This window comes from Nematolebias whitei, chromosome 7 (genome assembly GCF_014905685.2).
Source record: "Nematolebias whitei isolate Nwh7 chromosome 7, NemWhi1, whole genome shotgun sequence".
NCBI classification, from domain to species: domain Eukaryota; kingdom Metazoa; phylum Chordata; class Actinopteri; order Cyprinodontiformes; family Rivulidae; genus Nematolebias; species Nematolebias whitei.
Window position 1 is genome coordinate 47,873,554 of NC_056504.1, and position 23,723 is coordinate 47,897,276.

The 23,723-nt window shown below is 43.8% G+C and overlaps 2 protein-coding genes across 2 annotated transcripts in view; one reads left to right on the forward strand and one right to left on the reverse strand.

The window, feature by feature from the left end:
- Positions 1 to 23,723, forward strand: part of LOC119412013 (gastrula zinc finger protein XlCGF57.1-like) — a 520,281-nt gene that overhangs the window by 90,648 nt on the left and 405,910 nt on the right. The window lies entirely within an intron of this gene.
- Positions 1 to 23,723, reverse strand: part of LOC119412005 (filamin-B) — a gene marked incomplete in the record, with an annotated part of 80,202 nt that overhangs the window by 46,858 nt on the left and 9,621 nt on the right. The window contains 4 exon segments of the mRNA XM_037678979.1: positions 983 to 1,130; positions 1,641 to 1,738; positions 2,432 to 2,567; positions 2,658 to 2,767. Of these exon segments, the coding sequence (XP_037534907.1) occupies positions 983 to 1,130; positions 1,641 to 1,738; positions 2,432 to 2,567; positions 2,658 to 2,767 (492 nt within the window).

Genomic DNA, 23,723 nt, shown 5'->3' on the forward strand with positions numbered 1-23,723 from the left:
AATGACCCCAGCGCGGCAAGTGCGTGTTGTTCTATAAAAAATAAAAATTAAATTTAGTGAAAAAAAATATATATTTTTTTTATTTAAATAAAGGTTCCAGACAAAGTCAAAAAGCCTTGATGCAAAAAAAAATATTTAAAAGACAGTATCATGATTTAAATTTTAAAATGGGTCACTACGGACCCTAACATAGTAGGAAGGTTAACATTTTCTAAAATAATAAAAAAAAAAGTTTTAGTCTAAATTTGTGAAATGACGTTTTAAACGTCTGAAGAGAAACGGAATGAAATGGATAAATGTGGAGTAAATAAAACGTGTTTTTTTAAATCACTCGCCTACAAAAAGGTCAAGTGAGGATTTTAAATGAGTGAATCGACCCTAGATTGCACAACAATAGTCACAACTCGGTGAAAGTCACAGATATTGAGCTAAAACTTGGTGTGGTAGTAGCTGAGAGTCATTTAAAACTCAATCTAAGGAATAAGCTCACAGGAGGTATTGTGGATATTGTTATGAAGATTAAACTCACCGGTGTCAATTCACAACATAAGATCAAGAAAGACGTGATAAACGTTTATTAAATGAATCGTGGCTTTTAGTTTGTTCAGTTTTCAGTTTGAATGTGGCCTCTGAAGGTCATCAGGGCATTTCCTCTCAGGGTTAAATGCCAACCTCAGTAACGGAGAGTGTTGCAGCACACGAGGGCAGCCCATTGTTCACCACACAGCAGCTCACTTCCTGTCGTCAGACCAGCAGTAACTGGTTTCACCTTTAAATACGGAGTTTTTTTAATGTACGCGCGTGCTTTTATTTTATGGTGGGACCTTTTAATTCAGTGCACATAAACTGAACGGGGTCTTTTAAGTTGTTTTTATTAACCGTTTGCCTTTAAAGTGACAGCATTTTTTAAAAGAATTAGGCATCCAGCTGAGGAATGCTCGAGTTTCTCCACGAGGAAACAAGCGAGTGACTGGGAGCTCACCGGGTCCGTAGGCTCGGGCCTTCTTGGGGTTGAGTTTGGGTTTGAGAGGAGCCCCGGGCTTTAGTTTGGCCTTGGGGAACTGAGACAGGTAGGTCATGACCGACTGCTCGTCCACGCTGGGGTCGATGATCTCCTCTGGAGCGATCACCTAAAAACACACAAAGTTCAGGGAGGTTGGGAAACCAGGACGATCCAACGAGGCGGTCCGGGTGTACGAATCTGTGGTGTGACTCACAACTTGTAAACATTACTCATTATTATAAACCCCCCCAGGAGCCCATCTGCAGGGGATTGTTGAAGAAACTGCGCTCATAAAAAAAAAAAAAGATGGCTAACATAAATTTCAAAGTGACACCATGAACGCCAGAAGTTCCAGATGTTTGTTAAAACAAATGAAAAAAAAAAAAAAACGAAACGAGAGCAACAATCTGCTGCTGAAACGGTTTTAGCTTCAATGTTTCCAGAAAAATTTAAACTTCAGTTATTAAAACATCTGCTCTGACAAACTCAAACTGTAATTACAATAAAACCATAAAAACTGGTGAAACTCACTCCAAGACACCGATTTATTGTGTATTAAAAAAAATAAAAACACCTGACATGATTTGAACTTTTCACTGATTTCACTAAAGCGTCTCGTAGAGGTTCAGTTTTTCACCTGCGGGATGCCGAGCCACTCGTCAGCCAGCTGCATGGCTTCTGTAGCGTTCTCCACTGGTTTTACTGGATCCCAGGTCTCCCAGTCTGGACACAAGCCTGAGGGCGCCGGAAGGACAAAATGTCAAAAACACAATATGGAACACAAAACGTGACAAAACTGCTCAAACCAATAAAAAAAACTCAACGGGAACATTTAAACATTCATGACTGGACACGAGACGTCTTCTTATAAACGAGCAGATCAGCGCTTTTTAGAAAGTGGGGGGGGGGGGCAAACGTGGATTTTAGTCACGGTCACAAGTTCATGGAAAGTAGCAAACAGTCCATTTCGGCTGCTTTTATAATCACCCGAGCCGAAGGTGGAGTTCATCTCTTCAGGCTTGAAAACTTGTTTTTTGGCCCAGCAGAGATTTAAACAAAAACTGGAGTAAAAATGGCCGAAAGTCGGAGGTTTTAGAAAATATCTTTATAGGTTTTCCATCTATTTAGCCACAATTTAACAAAAAAAAAAACCAGTTGGGTTTTGAAACCCGACCGCCTCCAGAAAGCTCAGTTCAAAAACCTTTGTACCCGCTTGTCGTCCTGCGGCTCAGTTTGTGCTTCTTAATTTATAAAAACACAACCACGACATATATGATGTCGGTTTATGTGAAATTATATTCCGTAATCAGTCAAAGCAGCGGAGAGCCCTCAAAGTGCATGGATTTTACTCGGTGAGCGTTCATTTGTCTTAAACTGTATTAAATCATTAAAAACGCTCGTCTTCCGGCTTAAAGCCACGAACCGTACCTGGTGCACAGCTGTCCACCAGAGCTCCCAGGGCCCTCCCGTTTCTCCAGTCCTGGCTGAAGTTGGTGATGGGCAGGTCAGGAACTTTGTGTTGGATCCAGCCCAGCAGACGCTGTTTGGGCGTCTTCGACTCTGCCTGAACAGAAAACAAAATCATCTCTAACGTGATGTAAAGTCTGTTTGCACGTCGTTTCATCTTTTGTTCGAGTCCGACGCAGAGCGTTACCTCTTCATCCTCTCCCTCCCACATGGGCATGGAGATGGAGTAGTGCAGGATCAGAGTCCAGACCAGACCCAGGATCAGCTTCAGGTTCCCATCTACGATGGCTTTGGAGTCTGGAGATGAGAAACGGGCAGGATTCAGGTCAGAACAGACGCTTGGTGTACTGTACACTAGAAAAGATTCAAGTCCCATTAACGTCTGCAGGCGTTCATAAAACATCTGTCAGCAAAATTTAGTTTTCATACATTTAGTCCCTTTTATTCATCATCAGTCTCTTTTCTTCACATCTGGACTGCTGCCGTCTCACGAACTGGAGTTTAAACCAACCGCTCCAGTCAAACCAGTCCAACTTTAACTGGACTTCACAAGACGAACAAACTCCACGTTCACAGCAGATTTAACGTCTCTCTTCACGTCCTGCAGCTTCTCAGGGTCTGGTCCACAGAAAACAAACCTCTGATCTCAAACCTCAACGGAACCGACCCGAGCGCGGCTGCACAACGCTCCTCGTCAATCTTCACAGAACCAGCTGGAGCTTCTCTCAAACGGCACAAACAAGAACCAGAACGTGCAGAACACGGGTCGTGTTTGTTTGCAGCGCATGGAGTTCAGAACGAGGAGATCGATTTTAATCTTCGTTTCTCTCAGCTTGAACAGAAATGCTGCTGCAGACAAATTTAGGAACAAAGCATGAATTTGTTTTGACCCTGGAACAAACATTTACAACAAACACGTAAACTCCTCCTATTCGTGGGTTAAAGGTCGACTAAACATCACGTTTTCTCCAGATTACAGTTTAGTCTGAAGTCGATTTGTTAAAGAGCCGCGAGACCAAATATTTAGATCAACGCACTTAAACTAAAAGACGCGAGTTTGTTTCATGTTTTTATTTTAAACAGAAAACTTCACAAGAAGAACTACGAGCTGAATCCAACAGCTGAAGACTCTTAAAAACAGCCGAACAGACAAACAGGTGCGTGGCTGAAAACAAAAACCGACTCTGCACAATAAATCCACGTGTAAATAAATAAAGTCACTTTTATCATCTACACTCAGAGAACTGAGATAAACGTCACAGGTTCAATACTTCAGACCTCGGACTGGAGAACGGACGGTTTTGACGAAGGTTTTGAAGTTCCTGGACCATAAATCAGTGCAGCCCTCGTTGAAAACGGCTGCTCTGGGATCAGTTAGTTTATATTCAAGTGGGCAAACCGCTCCGAGCTGCAGACGACGGGTTCGGACTCGTTTCTGCTTCGGTGGAAACCGGTCTCACAGAAAACTAAAAGCTACACTTTCACACGAACAAACATTTAAAAAGCTTAGTTAAAATAATAATTAATTTAAAGTGACTGAACCAACCGTGAGCCGACTGGACGACCTGCTCTGAATCCAGAGTAAGAATTCATTAAACACCAACATGATGCGTTAAGGTTTTTATTATAATCGCACAGATTAGGCCTTTTTTCTCCATAATCTGAGTAAATTGATGTAATCTTATGCTGGCTGAGCGGCCGTACAGGCAGCTACATTATGTTTAATATTAAACCTCAAAGGTCCAGCAGTCTGATGAAACATCCATCACCTGCTGCTTCTCATGTCAGAGTCTGAGGTCTGGTTCACAAACGATCTCCTGAATTCGTTGCCGTTTTCTGTGTGAACTTCAAAAACTGTGAACACACGAGCGTTGGTTTGGACCCGGGATGTGGTTGGTTTGCTCCTACATGTTGTGAAGGATGAGCAGCACCAACGGCTCTCTGCTGCCCGCCATCGTTACTGTAGTGCATCTACTTGATAAACTCCCGACTGCAGCCCTCCCTCGTCTCCACCTACAACCACTCCGCTGTGGTCGTGGAGACAGAGGTCCTGGAGAGAAACTCCTCTCCAGCTCCCCCTGGGGGACTCCGAGACGTTCTCAGGCTGCAGAAGATTCACGATCCCTCCAGCGAGTTCTGGGTCTGCCCCGGGGCGTCTTCCAGTGGGATGAAAACCGACTCAAAGGAGGCATCCTATCCAGATGCATGAACCGCCTCAACAAACTCCTTTTGATGTGAAGTGTCTCTACGTTCAGGTCCCCCAGGATGACGGAGCTCCTTGCCCAATCTCTACGGCCGAGCACGGCCATATTTTAGCTGCTTCCATCCAGAATCTCGTCCTTTCCATCCTGATCAAAACCTCATGACCAGAAGTGAAGGTTGGAATATAGACGGAGCAGTGAAAGCCTTTAGACTCATCTTTTTCGTCATGGCGACAGACCAAAGCAACGTCCTCATTACTTCGGACAAGGTTTTGATCCGTCAACTCATCTCCTGCTCCATCCCATAATCTCTCAGGAACAAGATGCCCAGATCCTTCAACTCCTCCGTCCATGCAAAATGCTGGAAGTTTCTAAAAACCTCCGATCTGGGTTCAAAATGCCACACAAACAACCTGAACGCAGCTGAAGTGCAAGTTTCATTTAAAATGATGTGTAAACACAAACAGGGCTTCAGGCTCCGACTCATTATGAGAAACAATGACGTTGTAGCCATTTGGGTCAAAACTTGAAAATATGGTTATGTGTATTCCTTCATGCTCAGACTGTGTGTGGTGGATGACCATCAGCGACTACCACCTCTAATTTTAGCTCAACGTATGGAAAAGTGTTGGATCAATAACCGTTTTGGTGTTTTCCTTGGTCAGCTGGCTGTGGTGGCATCTTCATGTACAACCATTGATTACTTATAATTCAAGTTCATGCAGTGGTTCGTCAAATACTTCGTAACGGACACGTGCAAAAACATCGTCCACCCTTGCTTTCTGGCATCGGGTGATAAATATATTCATTGATCACTGATGAACTCCTTCAGCTATTTTCATCTGGTGTCCTGGAACAAGTAAAGAGAAGACTGGGATCGTTCCACCAACACCTCGTCAGAGATGGAAACGAGCAGAGGAACGTGCAACAGAACAACAAACGATCCCGTATTTATCCTACGGGAGATAAAATGTGTAAACAACGTTAACGTTCAAAACCTTTTTATTTAAACTCCATTACACACCGCTCGACACAAACGGACTCACTACCTCAGTCATTTTATTTTATGGCAAAATGACGAGATCAGCAGTTTCTGATAAAACACACATTTTTAACTAATAATCCCAAAATAGTTGGATTATTTAGCTTTTCGTGTGTTAGACAGAAACATGTTTTGCTTTTATAAAGAAAATAGCAACAACTTCTCATTAAAAATATGAGAAAACCATCAATATTTAATGAAAATGTAACAGAATTCTGTAATAAATGACAGTAAAACCGCCCGGCACACGACTAGGTGCTTATTCTTGACTAAAACTGATTGAAGATGTTGCGTCAGTTGAGGCGGGTGCTTCCACTTGTTTATTTTTTCATAAATTTCAATGATGCCTAATCAAATAAAAGTGATTATCCAGCATTTTCCTTTGCCACCAATTTAATCTGAGTATTTGACACCCCACACACAGTGTTGCTGAATGTTTCTCTCTCTGCTGCTGGCGAACTTGCGACGTATTCTCGGTGAGTTCAGCAGAAACAAGTCGAGTCCCGACTCGGTGAGAAAGCCGGAGCAGCTTCAGCGCCGTCAGCTGTGATCCAACATGTCTCATCGGCTCAGGTGGAGGCGGCAGCCTCGCCCCTCGGTGACAATAACCCAACACAAGTACACCCCCGGTGGAATGACGGAGCGCGTCAAACATCCAGAGGAGTTACGACATCATGGTTGCAACATTTTTAACCCTTCACGGTCGTCTGTCGTGCTCCCGCTCTCTCACCCTGCTCTGCTGGTTGTACAGTTTACGCCTCATTTCTAATTAATCTGAAGAGTCGATGTTTCTTTTCAACCGCGAGGTGCGTGTGTCATGATGAGCAAACATCCCGTTAGTGATCCTAGTTGACCTTTAACCCCACATCCCCCCAGGACTGAGTTCAGGCCTCAGTTTACAGACCGAACACGTTATTCTAGACGAAGGCGGCGCTTTGTGTACTGTAAACAAAAAGGCGACGTGTTGACAGGACTGCGGGGGATCACTACATGGAAACTGTCCTTTTGCTACTTCTTATATTTTTCTTATATTTTTTATAAACAGAACGTTACTTTGAAATGTTCTTTCAACTCACAGGTGGGAAACTTATTTGAGACTTTGTGACTGAAAAGCCTCTAACTGAACTGAAACAGACGGTTCCTGCGTCCATCATAAACATGACATCATCAGCAAACAAACAAACAAACAAGACGACTTTCTCCTGACAACACGAAGCTAACGGATGTGTTAGCCCAGGACCAGTTCAGGAAGACCGTTAAGGATCTTGCTGCACCCGAGAGCCGGGCGTGGCCCATCTAAAAAAAAAAAAAAAAACACCTTACCTCCTGCAGGTCTCACTCTCAACAGGAGCAAACCAGATTTTTAATACTTCTCGTCTCTTTGATAATTAATAACTAAAATAAAACCATTCCAACCGTTAATGTCCGGCGCTGCACCGCTGATCTTTATGTTCTCACTCCTTCACGTAGGCTCTTTTACTTGATTAAAACTTTGAAATTGACGTGATGACCGTAGGCGCGTCCACATTTGTTACCAACTAGGAATGGGCAGAGGTTTTGGATTATTCAGTCTAGTTAAATTGAGCAAATAAAAAAATAAAAAAATGCAATTACAGCCACTTTATTTGTAATTTCTGAGCTTTGAATCCATTAATCCGTGATGCTGCAGACTCACTTCTTAAAAAATAAAACCATAAATAAAATAGAAGGACTTTGTCACAACCTGTGCATTTCCCCTGCCTGCCAGTCTTTAAATAATAATGAACAAGTTTGAGCCTCTGAGCTGCTCTTGAACGCATCTTTGCACCCTTGCCAACAGTTTTTAGGGTAATGAGTCGATCGCCATGGCAGCCCATTGTTCACATCAAGGTCGAGTTTAATCCAGCGAGTTGGTAGAAAACCGTGGCCTCTGCAGAGCTTGTGTGTTTGTAGAAAGTGTTTGTTACGGAGCGCTTCAGCAGCTCTAATAATCTGCAGCTTTGTTTCCTGCTCCTAAATCCCTGATCCTACATGAGCCCCTCCATCGTGACCCAGACTCTGTTCTGGTCAGAAACCACCACTTTTACTCCACTTCAAACAGAACGCACGAGGTGTAATTTAATTCTGATCTCTAACCAGTTATTTTTGTTTAAATAAATCCAGTTAAGAACTGAACCAGTCCTGCCTTTACCATTAAACCCGTTCCAACCATTCAAAGCTCTGCAGGAAACAACAATCGCGTCCTCAGAGCTTTATCCGTCTACACATCATTCACCGACAAGTCTTCACCCAACAGCCCGGACCTGCGTCACAGAAACGCTGTTTGAGCCTCTCGTCGAACCTCCGTTCCTGCAGATACCTGTTGATCTGTTGCTACGGAGACGCAACAACACCGAGACGACACCGTCAGCAATAAACGGGAGCGGAGGGGGTTTGTGTCATGAGGGACAAAAGCAAAAACCACTGAATGTGCACAAGGAGAAACAGAAAGCGAGATAAGAGCGATGTGTGCAAAGGTGAATCGGGTTGGAGCTAAGTGCCGTTTTATCAGCGTGGCGCACCCCCGCCTGCACAGGAAGTTACATAATCAGCCAGAAGCACACTCCTAAATTACCTGCCCTGCCTTTCTCAAATAATCACAACCCAACACAAAATGCTGCTAAAGCTGGGAAGAAAATGCTGAGATTTCCGGTTGTACACGTCCAAGAACCAAAACAAGCTTATTGGTACGAATTGTCACTTCACACAAAAACCTAAATACGGATGAGGTACGCCTGGTAAAGTGCTCTGACCTGTGATAGTTGTACATTTTACAGTGTAGACAAATGCTGCAGAAAATACACAAAATATAAATGGGGATGAACGATATTGGATTTTTTGGCGATATCCGATACGTTAAAACTTATTCGGCTGATAACAGATACTGATATTTTTTATATACTTTCCTTTGTCAGAACATAACCGTCTTATTTTGGCTTATTTGCTACAAAAATTGTGTAACAGCTGCAAGAGCTGGTGACATAAATTCATTAATAGTCATATGCATAGCACTTTAAATGAAAAGTGTTAAATGTTATTAGCATTAGTCACCTGCGATGCTGTCTCACGTGTGGAGGTTTGTTCCAGGTTCCTATAGCTGCAGTGTGGGATCCTCTGCACTCCTGTGCATGAAGGACACACTTTTTAACTTCAAAGTTTTTGTCTATCCATTGCGCTGTAACAATAATCATGCTAACGGGGCTAACACGACGTCCACATGTCTGTGATAACTCACCCAAGTGCTATTAGCATCACGACGACGTCGGAAACGACGGCTTGTAACTCGGGTAAGGCTACGTCGGAAAAATCTGTGACTGGGGACGATGCAGCGAGGCTCAACATAGTCCATAAATCTTTGGAATCAGACGTTCGCAACGAAAATAAAACCTTCCACACCGCCGACATTGTGACGTCTTCCTTTCCGCCGTGATCAGATCAGGTAGGCGTGTGTGACGTCATCACGTGCTGGCGCTGCAGGCGTCCTCGTCACTGGGTTGTCGGCGCCTTTTATATCGGCGAGTTAATTTGATGGAATGGCCGATGTCCGATATTTAACTTTAACGCTAATATCAGCCGATACCGATACAATGCCGATAATATCGTGCGTCCCTAAATATAAAATTAATGGAAATCAGTGAGTTTTAGTCGAAACGTGAGAAAACTCCGGCCTCCTCGGAGTTCAAAGACAAAAGTCACAGCAGGGAAAGTTGGACTTTACATGTCTGAACCGGCATTTTGAGACGTTTCACTGATTTAACACAAACACAGTTTAAGTTTTATGATTTTGTGATGGTTGAAGTCGCACAAACTTTAAAAAAAAAACTAAACTTTTGCAAACAGACTCATTTTATTCTTACAACTCCTGTCGATCCGTTAAGTTAAACATGAAATATTTCGTCTTCTTCCACCCAGTTTGTCTCGTACACTTGTGGTTTCTCTCCAAGAGTGAAGTGAGCGCACACACAAGCGTCCACAGACTTCTGTTTTAGATTAAAATGTTCCTCTCCAAACTGGAAGCGACGAGTCTTTTTAAATTAGTCTTATTTTCTACACGTTCTAGAAACAAACGGTCACGTCTGACCATCAGATCCTTCTGCAGCTCACATCAAAACAAACAAGACCATCCGGTTCCAAACATCTTCTGGCGCCTCATCAATGAGAAGAACGACACAAACGTAACAAACTTGGACAGACCAGCTGTTTGAAAACCATAACTTTTATTTTAAAACTCCATTTATCATCAAGACTGTCGGCAGAAACAGTGACGGGCATTAAACGTGTATTTAATGGTCGTTTCATTTATTCTGGTTTCCTGCTGCAGTTTCTCTTCATTTTCTTCAAGAACAAGAAAAAAAAAAGCTCCTTCGTTTATTTTGTTCGGAACATAATTCCAACGGTGGTTTATTTTTCTTGGATCCCGTCCGTGGAGGGACGGCGGATTCTCCTCCGTCTGGTAATTGTTCATTTTGTTGAGACTGTTCAGGTTCTGCCGTTTGGTCTCTCGGTTACTTCACCCTCAAGAGTCACGGCTCCCGTCTCATCGGTCGTTCCACTTCCTGCCCAAATATTCACAGCAGTCGTCACAAATCAATCAATCAGTACGGTGATGATCAATAAAACCTACCGCAGCAGTTATCGGCTGCGCTGAAGGGGTCAGGATGTGGACTTGGAGGACTTTCCTTTAGAAGAACCAGGTACCTGCAGCAGTAAACAGGATGCGGAGCTGCTCTGTGTGTGATCTGACCCATCGCACAAACAGATTCCTCAGTGGTGAGATCACAGCATCCTCCCCACTGACCCCCCCCTCCCTCAAATATATCACCTCCCCGCTTCCACCAGACACAAACCAACGGTGGCAAAGGAACAAAAGGTGCACGACTTAAACGGCTCGCGTGGCAGGAAGCCTGGGCTCAGATCCTGGTGAATGTTCAGGTTCACCGACGTCTTCACAGCAAAGAGCTCAGATTCCTTCTGATCGGCCCGAACACACAAAACAGACGTTAAATCATCATCGGGGTTCTGCTGAACTAAACTAAACCTGCTCCACAATTTTCATTTAGTCCACAGTTACAAGAAAAATGACAAACTGGTCATGTTTCAGGCGAGAAAAGGTAAAAGACCATCAGGTTGAAAGTTAGAATAAACTAAACCTTGCAATATTTACGGTTTGTTTTCATATTTCATCTCTTTGGGGCAGATTTTAACCTTTTGCTGCTGAAGACGGAAACTTTGAGAGGAAATTAAACCTCAAGCAGCTCATTTTCTGAATATTGTGCAAATGACTGAGCTGCATTTGATTTTAAGACACAAGTCCAACTTCCACTGATTAAAATTTTTTATTATCATTTACTCTGTAATAATCAGTTTTCTGTTCAGGAAGTCAGAACGGGTCAGAACCTCAGACAGGTGAAGGCGTTGATCAGTTGCACTTGTAAACGCATCGATCTTCTGCGATTGATGGCTGTTCTCCAAAGCTTTGTAAATAAATCTGATGAAGTCTACACCTGGTTGTTTTGGGAATCTCTTTTTATAATAATGTGTTGTGTGTCGTCATCGTACGTTCCCATACAAAGATAAAATTGTCTCCCTGCTTTTAACCCATCCACCACCAGGTGGAGCAGTGGGCAGCTATGGGAAAACGCCTGGGGATCAAATGAGGGTGAGGTGTGCTGCTCAGAGACACCACGAGGTGTGCAATGACCGGGGATAGAAACCCGGGACGAGTCGGCTGCCCCGCCCCTACACCATCTCGGCCCCCTTACGGGACAACAATAAAAAAAAATATATATATTTTATTAAATAAACAGCCGGAAAAGGGTAGAGTGCCCTCTCCGGGTCAGGGAGGAGGTCCTACCCCAAGTGGAGGAGTTCAAGTATCTCGGGGTCTTGTTCACGAATGAGGGAAAAATGGAGCTTGAGATCGATAGGCGGATAGGTGCAGCGTCTGCAGTGAAGCGGGCGCTGTACAGGTCTGTCGTGGTGAAGAGAGAGCTGAGTCGAAAGGCGAAGCTCTCAATTTACCGATCGATCTACGTTCCCACCCTCATCTATGGTCATGAGCTTTGGGTTGTGACCGAAAGAATGAGATCTCGGATACAAGTGGCCGAAATGAGTTTTCTCCGCAGGGTGTCTGGACTCTCCCTTAGAGACAGGGTGAGAAGCTCTGTCATCCGGGAGGGACTCAGAGTAGAGCCGCTGTTTCTCCATGTCGAGAGAAGCCAGTTGAGGTGGCTTGGGCATCTGGTTAGGATGCCTTCTAGACGCCTCCCTGGTGAGGTGTTCCCGACACGTCCCACCGGAAGGAGGCCCAGAGGAAGACCCAGGACACGCTGGAGGGACTATGTTTCTCGGCTGGCCTGGGAACGCCTCGGGATTCCCCCGGAAGAGCTGGCCCAAGTGGCTGGGGAGAGGGAAGTCTGGGCCTCCCTACTTAGGCTGCTACCCCCGCGACCCGACCCCGGATAAGCGGAAGAAAATGGATGGATGGATGGATAAATAAACAGCCATTATTAGAATATTAAACACAAATTAAATTGGGTTCTGCTAATCTGCCCACAGCTAATAAAGGAACTAATTTTCGTTTAGCGTATTATCGTTTTCACCAACGTTGGAAACAGTTAGTGGAATTAGCTTCTGCTAAATTAGGTTTCGCCAACTTGGTCTGCTAACACCATTCACAAGCTTGTTCCCGTCTGTTGGGGGCGTGTCTCAAAGAGTCTGTCAGGCACGTGTACTACGTGTACACGCGATACGACACGATTGGTCGATACAACTTCAACTGGAAAAAGTCGAAGACGTGCGACACAGACTGAGCGACGGTTAGAGCAGTTAGCGGTTTAGCGTTAGCAAAGCAAATGTTTTAGTTAGCTGAAAATGAGCTAGCGACACAAACTTTTAGGTGCCCACCACCGAACGCAACAATAAAATGTACTTTTTTCACGATTGTCGCAATTTATTTGCAGTTACACGTGACGGTACACATCGAATGTAAACACCATCCCAGTAGGACTTCTAGTGGAAAGTCGCATGTTTTCTCAGAACTCTGTCTCTCGAGCCGCAGCCCAGTGACATCCTGAAACTTTAACAGATTTCTGGTGAACATGTCTGAGCTTATGTCAGCACTTCCTGATCATCAGCGGATGAAGCTCTGCTGAATAAAACCACCATCATCATGAGTCACCCAGCAGAAAAACCTCCAGATTACAGGCAGAGAAAACGAGAGGCCTTTAATGGTTCTGGTTTGAGTAATGAGCGGCGTGTCAGTCCGTCTCAGACGGTCTTTAATCTGGTTCTGGTTGGACGCAAACAGCTGCGGGGATGGAGTTAGCATGCCATCAAAGAGGTTTAAAGAACCGAATGGTAAAAAAGCATCAGGAACCCTGGAGCGGATCGAAGGAGAACCTGTGAAGCGGTTCAGAACCGGTGGGAACATCAGCAGAAGACTTTGGGTTTAAATCTTTGGAAAGACCGACAGTCTCAGCTCCGAGCTCATAAACCCAAATCGACGGCGGTGTTTGGCCCGTTTTTAGATCCAGGATCTAAGAAAACAAGCCTCTCGTGGCCTTTAATCAACGGGTTCTTTAAAACAACAACAGGAAACTCTAATAACAGAAGTTACACGTTTGATTTAATTAAATAAAAGCTCGAGGTGCACAAGCAGCTGAAGAAATATGAACATCCAGGAGCCACAAGAGAGCCGGGGTAAAGCGGGCGGTGCTGCCCTGTCATTAACACGCAAACATCTGGCATGATGTTCTCATGCATAAACACACGGCAGCCCGGAGTGACCTCACTCTGCTGGTTCTCAGGCTATGATGTCACCAGAACCAGACCGGCCATGTGGTGAAGAGGAGGACGATAAATCAGACATGTGGGACTCTGAAGCCAGAAAAAGGAAACCAAACCGAGCTGCTGCAGGTCATCATCTGCTTCCTGACGTTCAGTTTATCGTTTAGATTTTATTTTAATACGGTCTTTAACAGATTTTACACTCGTTTCATTCAGACATGTTTTTATTGTGCACGTCTGACGGAGATTAAAGACTTCCAGAGCCTAAAGGAGGAGAAGAGGAGACGCAGGAATGAGGAGGAAAAGAAGAAACTGGTTTGTTGCAGCGCCAGGCTGCAGGAGGTTCACCGCCGTGATCATCTCTGAACAATGACAGCAAACCGCACCACGTTTGGACTTCTCTCACGCTGACATCATGCATTCCTCAGCCTCCTGACGAGACCGGGTCGCGGAGCCAGACCGGGCCGCGGAGCCAGAACGGCCCGTCGCAATCAGAGCGGAGGTTCTGAATCCGTTTAGTCTGATTCACGACCACGTCTGTTGTTTTGATGAATGACGAGAGAGAAAACTTGAAACAACTACTTGCAATTATCTGCATCCTGTTCTGGATCGGACTTCACTCTGACCGGAGGCGATTACTGATCAGTCCCTCAGCTGATCAATTAGGCTGATTGCTTAATTAATTAGGCCTCGGAGTCATCGGACAGAAAATAAATCTGCAGGAGCCTCCGAGTGGCAAAACTCCTTCTCACTTAAGTGAACAGCAACAGAGCAGCGTTTTACACTGAAACACTTCACCCTCCAACCCTCTAGTGGGCGTCTCCTTCCGCTTTAAGGAGCCAACACAAAATGGCGACCAGTTTCCTCTGTGGCTTTGATCAGAGGGTCTCGCAGTAAAATCACCACAGTTCTTTTCACAGATCAGAGAGCAGGTTTCTCTAAAGCTGACCAACGCTTACTTTAACTTTCGACAAAAAAAAAAAAAAACTTTTGACGGAACACAGCGTTTTGTGCATGCGCCAGAATACGGCAACACTACGGCAAGCCGGCTGTAGTTAGCTTGTAGCTGTTCTTCCTTAGCTCTCAAAGAAAATACTTTAACACCACTTACGCAGTTTTAAACTAAAAAAAAAGTAACGATTAAACTGACAACTCTGATTTTACTTCAGACACAGCATTACTGCGGTTAGCCGGTAGAAGACAGATCTCCATCGTAGGCTAAATGTCTATTGTTTCTACCGTGTACCGTACACATCACGCATTCCTAGATAAAACTATAAAAATCGACACTTAACAGGGAGCCAAAGCCAAAAAATAAAAACGAGTTTTAAGCGGGATTTAAAAGCAGCTATTGAGGATGCTGGTTTAATGACCAAAAGCAATTTGTTCCACAGTTCTGGCACCAACACCCCAAAAGCCCGGCCCCCTTTGAGATTTGGGTCCAGTCAGGGGCAGCTGATCAGCTGACCTGAGAGCGCGGGCAGGTAGGTAAGGCTGTAAAAGCTCAAAGAGGAGGGGCATGACCCGTTAAAGCAGGGGCGTCAAACTCACTTACAAAAAGGGGCCAAAATTAAAACCTTTTTCAAACTAAGGGCCAACTTCAGAATCTACATTAACTCAAATCAGAGACCCAACATGTTTTCTTGGTTGCAGGTTCCTCAACAAGAGATTGGTCTCATTTGATTTTCTCTGTTGTGCTTTTCACATCATAATCAAAGATTACTGAAAAAATTAAAGAGAAGTATTTTACATTTCACATATTATCTTGGGGGCCAGATAAGATGTCAACGAGGGCCACATTTGGCCCCCGGGCCTTGAGTTTGACACATATGCGTTAAAGATTTAACAACAAATAAAATAATTTGAAAAAGGATTCTAAAATGGATCGGCAGCCAAAGGAGAGATTTAAAAAGAGGCGAAACGTTAAACTTTCTTGTGCCAAATAAAAAGACGTGCATCTGTAAATGGGCGATTGTGGACACCAACGTACAGTTGCCGTAGTCCAGCCGAGTCGTAACGAAGGCGTGGACCACCGTTTCAAACAGCTGCTGGAGAAAAACTTCGACTGGATTTGATCAGACTGTCAAATTTAAGATTACCGTCTATTTGAATCCATAAATTTGGGTTGAGGTTCTGGGCGAGGGAACCAAGGTGCAAAGAGGCCGAAGCTGCGGCGTTACCAAAAAAACATAACTTAAGTTCTCTCCTCATTAAAATTTAAAACACACCACGCACACCGCAAACATTTAAATAAATAACAAATTGTCATGTAAAGTCATAATTTACGAGTGTTTTTGCTAAAAAACCAACAGCGGAACTAATTTAGTCATTTAGCGAAATGGTGTTTTCGCCAACTTTAGAAACTGTTAGCAGAATTAGCTTCTGCTAAATTAGGTTTCACTAACTTTAAGTACGCAAACAAAAGATACAATCTTGTCTGTTGTGGGCGTGGCTTCAAGTGTCCGTTAGGCACGCTATTGGCTGACGTGACAAGACGTGATTGGTCGACGAAGGAGACGAAGACGTGTAACGCAGACCGACTAACAGTCGTCCTAGCAGTTAGCGGTTTAGCTTGACTTATTTAGCGGTTTTGGTTAGCAGAGCTATTTTTATAGTTAGCGTAATTAGGGCTAGTGAGGCCAACTTTTTGGTTAGCTGTGCCCACCACTGCTAATAAATTAAATTAAACTTGGTTGATGGATGAAACAATAAAACTTACCTGAACTTCAACAAAATGTTTATCTTTTATTTCCAAGCGTGTTGCCAATTATGTTTTTTTCCCACGTTCGCTTTGCATCACCATAACTTTGTGATAATTTGGTGCCATCAGAAAAATTGAGGGTTTCTGAAAGCTGAGAAATTTCACTTTAACCTGATATGGTTTACTTTGTTAATCTAAGTCCTGCTGTTGCTGGAAACCTGCAAAACAGGCAGGTATGAGCAAAAGATAGGCTAACAGCTAAGCCAACCAGCCATGCTAACCGTTTGGCCAAGTCACATGACCACCAGTTAATATATTGCACTTGTTTTTGTTTACAATTTATCTATGATTCCGGCTGCTCCCTTCTTGGCGATGATTCTTATGCTGGACGTCCCTCCTGATACAACGACGGACCACTGAGCTACCGCAGCCCTCTGTGTGGAGCAGATGGTGGGTGTTTAAGGCCTTGCTCAAGGGCAGAGTGGGGCGAATGAGGGTGGAGGCAGGTGTGGGAGCTTCACCTATCCCACCCACATTTTGATGTCGGTCTGGGGGATTGAACTGGCGACCTTCTGATCACGTGCTCGCCTTCTCTAGCCTCTGCTCCACCACTCCTATAATGTTTTTGTTTACAACACAAGTAGTGAATCTGACAGTTTGACGTTTTTTCATGTTTATTTGCTTTTTGGTCTAAAATGTTGGTTCCGTTTAGAAATATTTTATTTTAGTAACTTTGGAAGCTCACGTGGTCGTTTTTACCACAGTGTCTTTGTTGAGTCTCTTCGTGATGGAACAGAGTTCGCACGACTCGGAGACAAATTATCTGAAACGATCCAGAGCAGAAATAAACTAAAATCTTCTTTTTATCGTTACCGACCGTTAACGATCCTTTCCCCTTTTCATTTCTTCACAGGGACATTTCAGAAGACGTCAGAGTATTTCTTTAATGGCTGTTAACGAATATAAAAATAAGGACGGCAGTGAAGAGTGTTCATTCAGAAAAGGGACTGCCCCATTAAACAAGTTAACGGTCTGCGTTGGTTTTTATGTTCCGACTGTAAAGCAAACAGTGCTGATTAAAAAGAGAAACAGTTTTAAAACTAAACACACTTAAATGACAAATTACACAAATAAAAATGTATTTTTAAGAACACGGCCAATTCCCGTGATCACAACTCAAGTCAACTGAAACTAAATCCTCGAGTTGAGGCCGATCTCCCCTCAGAAACGACGTCTATGAAAAGTGTTGGAATGGTTTCAGCTCTTACAAGAAAACCGATCATTTATTGGAAACACGTTTCGTTTAAGAACAAACTTCTCCAAGAAACTGTCTGAAGTCCATCTGGACGGACAACCTTAAGCCAATCTGGTCAATAAGATTCAGCTTTAACTTGTTTTTGTCGATGAGGCCCGACGCGTTTGTCTAGAAGTTATTTTACAACATTTAAAGGAGTTCTTTCTCAGCAGCTGGAGTTCCCTGTACAAAGATGCTTTCTCTGCAGAGAAGTGGTGTTGAAGTGTAAGTCTACACCCTGCCGGCGCTCAGGTTACCTGTAGAGCAGCAAACAGTGTCTCGAACTCATCGCGGTCCACGGACCGGAGAGGACAGCCAAGGATGTACGGACAAATCATCACGTTTGTACCGTAAAGATCTTTAGGCTCCATGTGAAACGTTCAGATTTCCTATAGTTGGTCTGACCTGCTGTAAAAAGGCCGACGGGCTCCAATTTGTGGTGCGTTCAGCAGCTTTTTAAAATCCTGGACTTTCCAGCTCGGTCACACCTGAATGAGACTTTTGGCGAAAATACGAAAAGTCCAAAACGAGGAATGTCCAACGAGCGACTCCAGGATAAGTTAAGACGTTAAGAACGCCACTAGTTTCTATGTAAATGGTGTTTAAATGATAATCTGCGCAGAACGTAGAGTTGTTGCACAACGTGCAGGGAGACCACGAACCACTCTAACTCTGAAGCCCCTGAAGCAGACGCATAATCAAATCCAGAAGAGTGGAGGACATTTGTTGGTGTTCTGTGCTGAAGTGGCCTCGGTACGTCCCAGAACAAAGTTTTCTTTCAATGACAGCTTCAACCTGAAAGCAGTTATGGTGTCCCCCCCCCCCCCCCCCTCCTTAAAAGAAGTGCTCTTTGTTCCAGCACTTCCCTAATTCTTCTAAAACCAGCAGTCATGGCGAGCTACCAAAACCTGGAACGATCTCCAGAGCCGTTAAACGTTTTGTAGTCCAGAGCGTAAAGCGAGGAGGGCGTGTGGGGACCTGGTTGTGATTAATCGATTAGGATTCAAGGCAGCACTGGTCACCTCCGAGGCAGAACAGGAAGCCAGCGAGGAGAAGCGGAGCTACTCGTGTTTACAGCTCGTCCTACCAGATAACAGGACAGTAAAAATCAGAGCCAAGGCCAGAGAGTTATAAATCTGACACAGACTGAACGCTCTGTGAAACTCAAGAACTGGGAGACACGATGGAACAAAGAGACGGTGCGAGGAGGACCGGCCGTCAAAAACAGCCGAAACTTATAGATACGACAAAGACTGACGGGAGAACCGTAAGTTTTAAGGTTCCTCGTTCACAAAATGTGTAACTCTTAGACTAACAAAGCTCAGGTCATCTGGATCGTTTTTCTTTTTTATTTATTTTATTTACGTTTCATCCTTCATCCAAAGGACTTCATCAATCCAAGGAGCCACAAACGAACTTAGTCCCACAAGCAGCACACTCCCATAGTGGACCAACCAGTTCGCCGGTGATAAGATGGTTTCTGGGCCCGCCCTCTCCTCCGTCAACTCCTCTCAGGCAGCCATAGCCAAAGTGGTTCAAAACAACAAAGTTCATGCTCAATAATCCTACATCAGGTCATCTGGACGGTTTCCTTTTTTTTTGGATGTTTTATCCTTCATCCAAAGGACTTCATCAATCTGAGGAGCCACAAAACAAACTGTGTCCATAAACCATCTTATCACCAGCAAACTGGTTGGTCTGCTATGGGAGTGCGCTGCTTGTGGGGCTAAGTTCGTTTGTGGCTCCTCGGATTGATTAAGTCCTTTGGATGAAGGACAAAATGCCTTAAAAACAAAAAAGAAACCGTCCAGATGACCCGACCGAACTTTGCTGGATTTTTTACCTGGATTATTGAGCAATTAACTTTGATCTGAACATTAGTTTTTGCTCCACCAGTATAAAACACGTCCAGCGTGAAACTCCGAGACTTCAGGCGAGCACCGCTTCCCATCAACCCGACAAAAACCTGAATGAAGTTAATCTCTGAATGAGCCTCCTGGTGCTTTTCAGGAACCGTTTTAAAGAAAATCTGGATTACGGCAGCAGTAATCAGAACTGGTTCTGCCAACACAAAAGCCTGATACAAACCAGACGTTCCCAGTAACGATGCCTCGCACCACGGACATCACATCACCGGTTGTTTAGTTTTGTCTCGTGGTCATCCGAGGGAATGCGTCGAGACAGGTGCACCTTTTTGGCTACAAATGAATAAAAGCTCGAGCTGTTTTCGTATTTTTAAAAGGTTAGCTGCGGCAGCCATGTTGAACTGGAAGCATTAAATCCAAACAGCCCAAACAGTAATGAGTTTTAAACGCATATTAAATCATTACTTTATGCAAATTCAGTGGCAATTTTAATGCCAACAGACGGACAAAACCCTCATCGCCCGCCGCTGCCTTCTGGAAATGGCTGATAATAAATGGTAGTTTGTACGGTAATAATTGTTTATCGCCTGTCGCAATGAACAACAAATCAGCTGATCGCACGATAAATGAAAATCATAAACCTCATTTTCATTTATCGGTTTTATCGTTTCTTTTTGTCTCGGTCTTTCTCCCCTTCTCTTTAAAATCAGTTTTAATCATCCAAAATCATGTTTTTGGATGTTAAAAGCAGCTAAGCTACGAGCTAAAGCTAACAGGCCGACCTCGGGGAAATACCTCCGTCTTGTTGAAGCTCCAAAATTCACAGTTGAAACCCGTGCATTCGTGTAAAAAGTTGTTTTTCTTTGCAAAAAGAAGCCGAGAACTTGTATACTGATTTTTTATTAAAAGCTTTGTGTGAAAAATGCTGAAGAGCTCAAACCACACCAAGCGTCCGCCATTTTGAGAACCAAAAACAAGGAAGGAGAGACAGCCCATGTCACGTCAAGGGGCCTCACTCCCATTTTTCTTAAAGAGACGCGCTGCTTGCTCCCTCACTATCCATACTTCGGTTCAAACAGTCTTATACTGCCATCCAGTGGTCAAAAACGGTACTACACTCAAAATTAACTAACATTTCTTCTTAAATTTGACAATAATTACAAGGGGTGCACCGATTGCAGTTTTCTGTCCGATCACCAATTTATAAAAAGTCTTTGCCGATTCAGATTTTGTTTTATAAGCGACACAGTCGGGTGTTACAAGGTCACAAGGCACGTTCCATTTTCCAACAATATTTTATTGAAAAACATACCCTTGTACAATATCCTAGAAACAATACAAATTTGTTTTAACTGGCCATGAGGTAGTGCTCTGAAATATAAATGAAGTTCAGACAATTGTTAAAAAAAAAAAAAAACAATCAGTAAAATCAGTTTCTTATGCAAGTATCAGCCGATTTACCAACATTAAGGAAATCGGGGGCGATAAAATCGGCCGGCCGATTTATCGGTGCACCCCTAATAATTATAGTTTATTGCAATAATTTCTGAGACAATTAATCGCCCAGTAAAATTTGTTACCACGACAAGCCTAGTAACAACAAGCAGTTTGGCTCGTTGGTGTTCGGCCTCGCCCGATGCTTCAAACTGCACGTAAACGATCATCGTGCTGAATTATTGTCGTTAAAATGTCTGAACGCAGCCGAGCCCAACGTTGGAGATTAAAATGTTTACACATCGTCTGTTGATCCTTTCACAAAGTTACCAAACCTAAACATGACTAACGGCTCGTAGGACAAAAAGCCTCTGACGTCGTGAGTGTGAAGAAATTATTTTTATTCACCTGCAGACGTTTAGTTATTTATTTATTTAGTTCCCAACAGAGCAGTTCAGTTTATATTAGAGATAATTATGATCCCGTCTGTGAAAACCGTCATCTGCCCGTAAGACGACAAGTTCAACTGTTTGAAAATATTCGATAGTTTGCATCATTTTAATGAGTTTCTTTTATGTTTGTTTGGAAATGTTAAATATAGAAACTTTCCTAATTTGTAGGCGTTCTCCATAAATTACATTTGATCAACTTCATCGGCTGAAATTTTGTTTTCCTTAAAGCACTTGTGACGTTCTCCAACGTCTCGGACGTGAAGAGCCTCGACGAGCTCCACAACAAACTGGACTCAAACCTTTTGGCTCGCACTCCTGTCAGAAGGTGAAGTTTTCCGTTCGTGGCTCCGGTTTCACTTGTGAACTTTCAAACAAACAAACAAACTCGGGGGCGAAAACTTCTGTCTTCAAAATTTATTTTGCGTACAACTGAACGTTGTCGATCTTCAACACAAATTAGCCAAAGTAAGAACTCTCAGGTTTGAAAAGCCGTTTGTAAAAGTTTATTACGCCGGAGCTCATTTATCATTTCCCAGACTGTGGTGAGAAACAAACAAACAAACAAACAATCAGCTGTTTACTCAGACAGGTACGTATCAAAGGTCAGTTTCAGGACTTTTCTGTCATCGCTTCCGTCTCCTACATTCTTACAGAACCTGAACGCCCCATAAGGCAGAGTTATGTGAAACCACCTCTCGTGCGCGCGCACGCACGCACGCACATCAGCCAACCACGTGTTTGCTTACAGCCGTTGTCGTGACAACAGGTGGAATGTGCTTAACTTCTCTGACCTTGAGAAGCTTTTCTCTCGCATGTTATCAATCACTCCTCTGTGTGCGCGCGTGCACGTGCGTGTGCGTCGACTGTAAACAATGCGACTGAATGAGTTTCAGCTCAGTCAGGTTTCTGAGAGTCGCTCGACACGGGGCAGGATTAAAGAAACGAACCTGAACAAGGAGCAGACTCCACTTCTTGAACTGATCAGATTTAAAAATAAAAACCCGTTCTCACTTCAAGTCTCGTCTTTAAAGCTTTGAACCGACACGTTAACGGTACAGTTCGTTTCGTCTTCCTGTGAACTTTCAGTGGTCAGAAATAAAACTTTAATATAACCCCCCATTTTACAACAACATCCTTGTGTTTATGTGAGAAGAGTTTTATTTGTATTTTTTGTTGTTTCAGCAGATTTTCGCAGCGTGAAGCCCGTGAGCGCTCCTCAGTCCTCTGGTTTAATGATCGTTTGTCTCCTCACAGATAAATTACAGAGTTCTCCTTCAGGACAGATTTACTGACAGTGAACGCATCGTTTGGAAGCGTTTCCTACTTCATGATTTGTCCACAGTACTCCCTTACTACCTCGCGGTTCGACTTTCGTGGACTCGCTCTTTCACGGGTTTTTTAAAGTAAGATTACACGAGAAAAAAAAAAATTGTACACAACATGATTGTCAACTTTATTATTACTCACATGACTGGGAAAGTACTGGATACAGTACTGTACAGTAAAAGTTAACGAAAAAATAAAATACTTCGGACAGGCGCCGCCATTTTGTAGTTTTCTCTCAATAAGCCTACACTGTGTCCCCACTCATCAGGACTACATTTCCCAGAAGCCAACATTGCCCTGCCAAGAAGCCTTGTTCCCTTCTGCTGAAGTACTAGAGGAAAACACAAAAGTCCATGCTCAATAATCCTGGTAAAAATCCAACAATGTTCAGTCGGGTCATCTGGACGGTTTCTTTTATTGCCGAGACGTTTCATCCTTAATCCAAAAGGACTTCTTCAATCTGAGGAGCCACCAAACAAACTGAGTCCCACCACAAACTGTTAGTTTGTGGTGGGACTCAGTTTGTTGGAAAACATCAGACTAAAAAAGTCCTTTGGATGAAGGATGAAACGTCTCAGCAATAAAAGAAACCGTCCAGATGACCCGACTGTACTAGAGGGAAAGTTTTGATCTGATCAGAAAAAGTTCAGTGCTTATTACAGTGACTTTGACGCCCAGCGGATGGAGAGCCACACAGAACTACAGATGTCATTTCTAACCCGAACCCCAGCCTGGACTGACCCAGATTAGGGCCGGACCGGGGTGTTATAAAGTGATTAATGGGCGGGCTGGGCCGGTCTCAGGCTTTTAATTAGATCAGGATCAGCCGCAATCTAATTATATGCTAACATGGCCTGCCATACTTCCACCAGCCGCACACAGCCATTTCACCGCGAGCTGACCGGCCTTGAAAGAGGTAAAAAGTTCAGTTAAGCTTCAGATGGGACTGCACTGCCACCAAGTGATCCATCGCCCACCGCCACTACCTCGATCCAGAGAGCCGACCAGAACCTGCAGGGTAGGTCCACGAAATGGAACCAAGTCTGAGCGGAACCGAGCCGCTGCTGTTCTGCAGAGCTGGCGAGTAAAATTTAGTAGCTACAGTAGCTAAGGTTCTGTATTTATGTTGTTA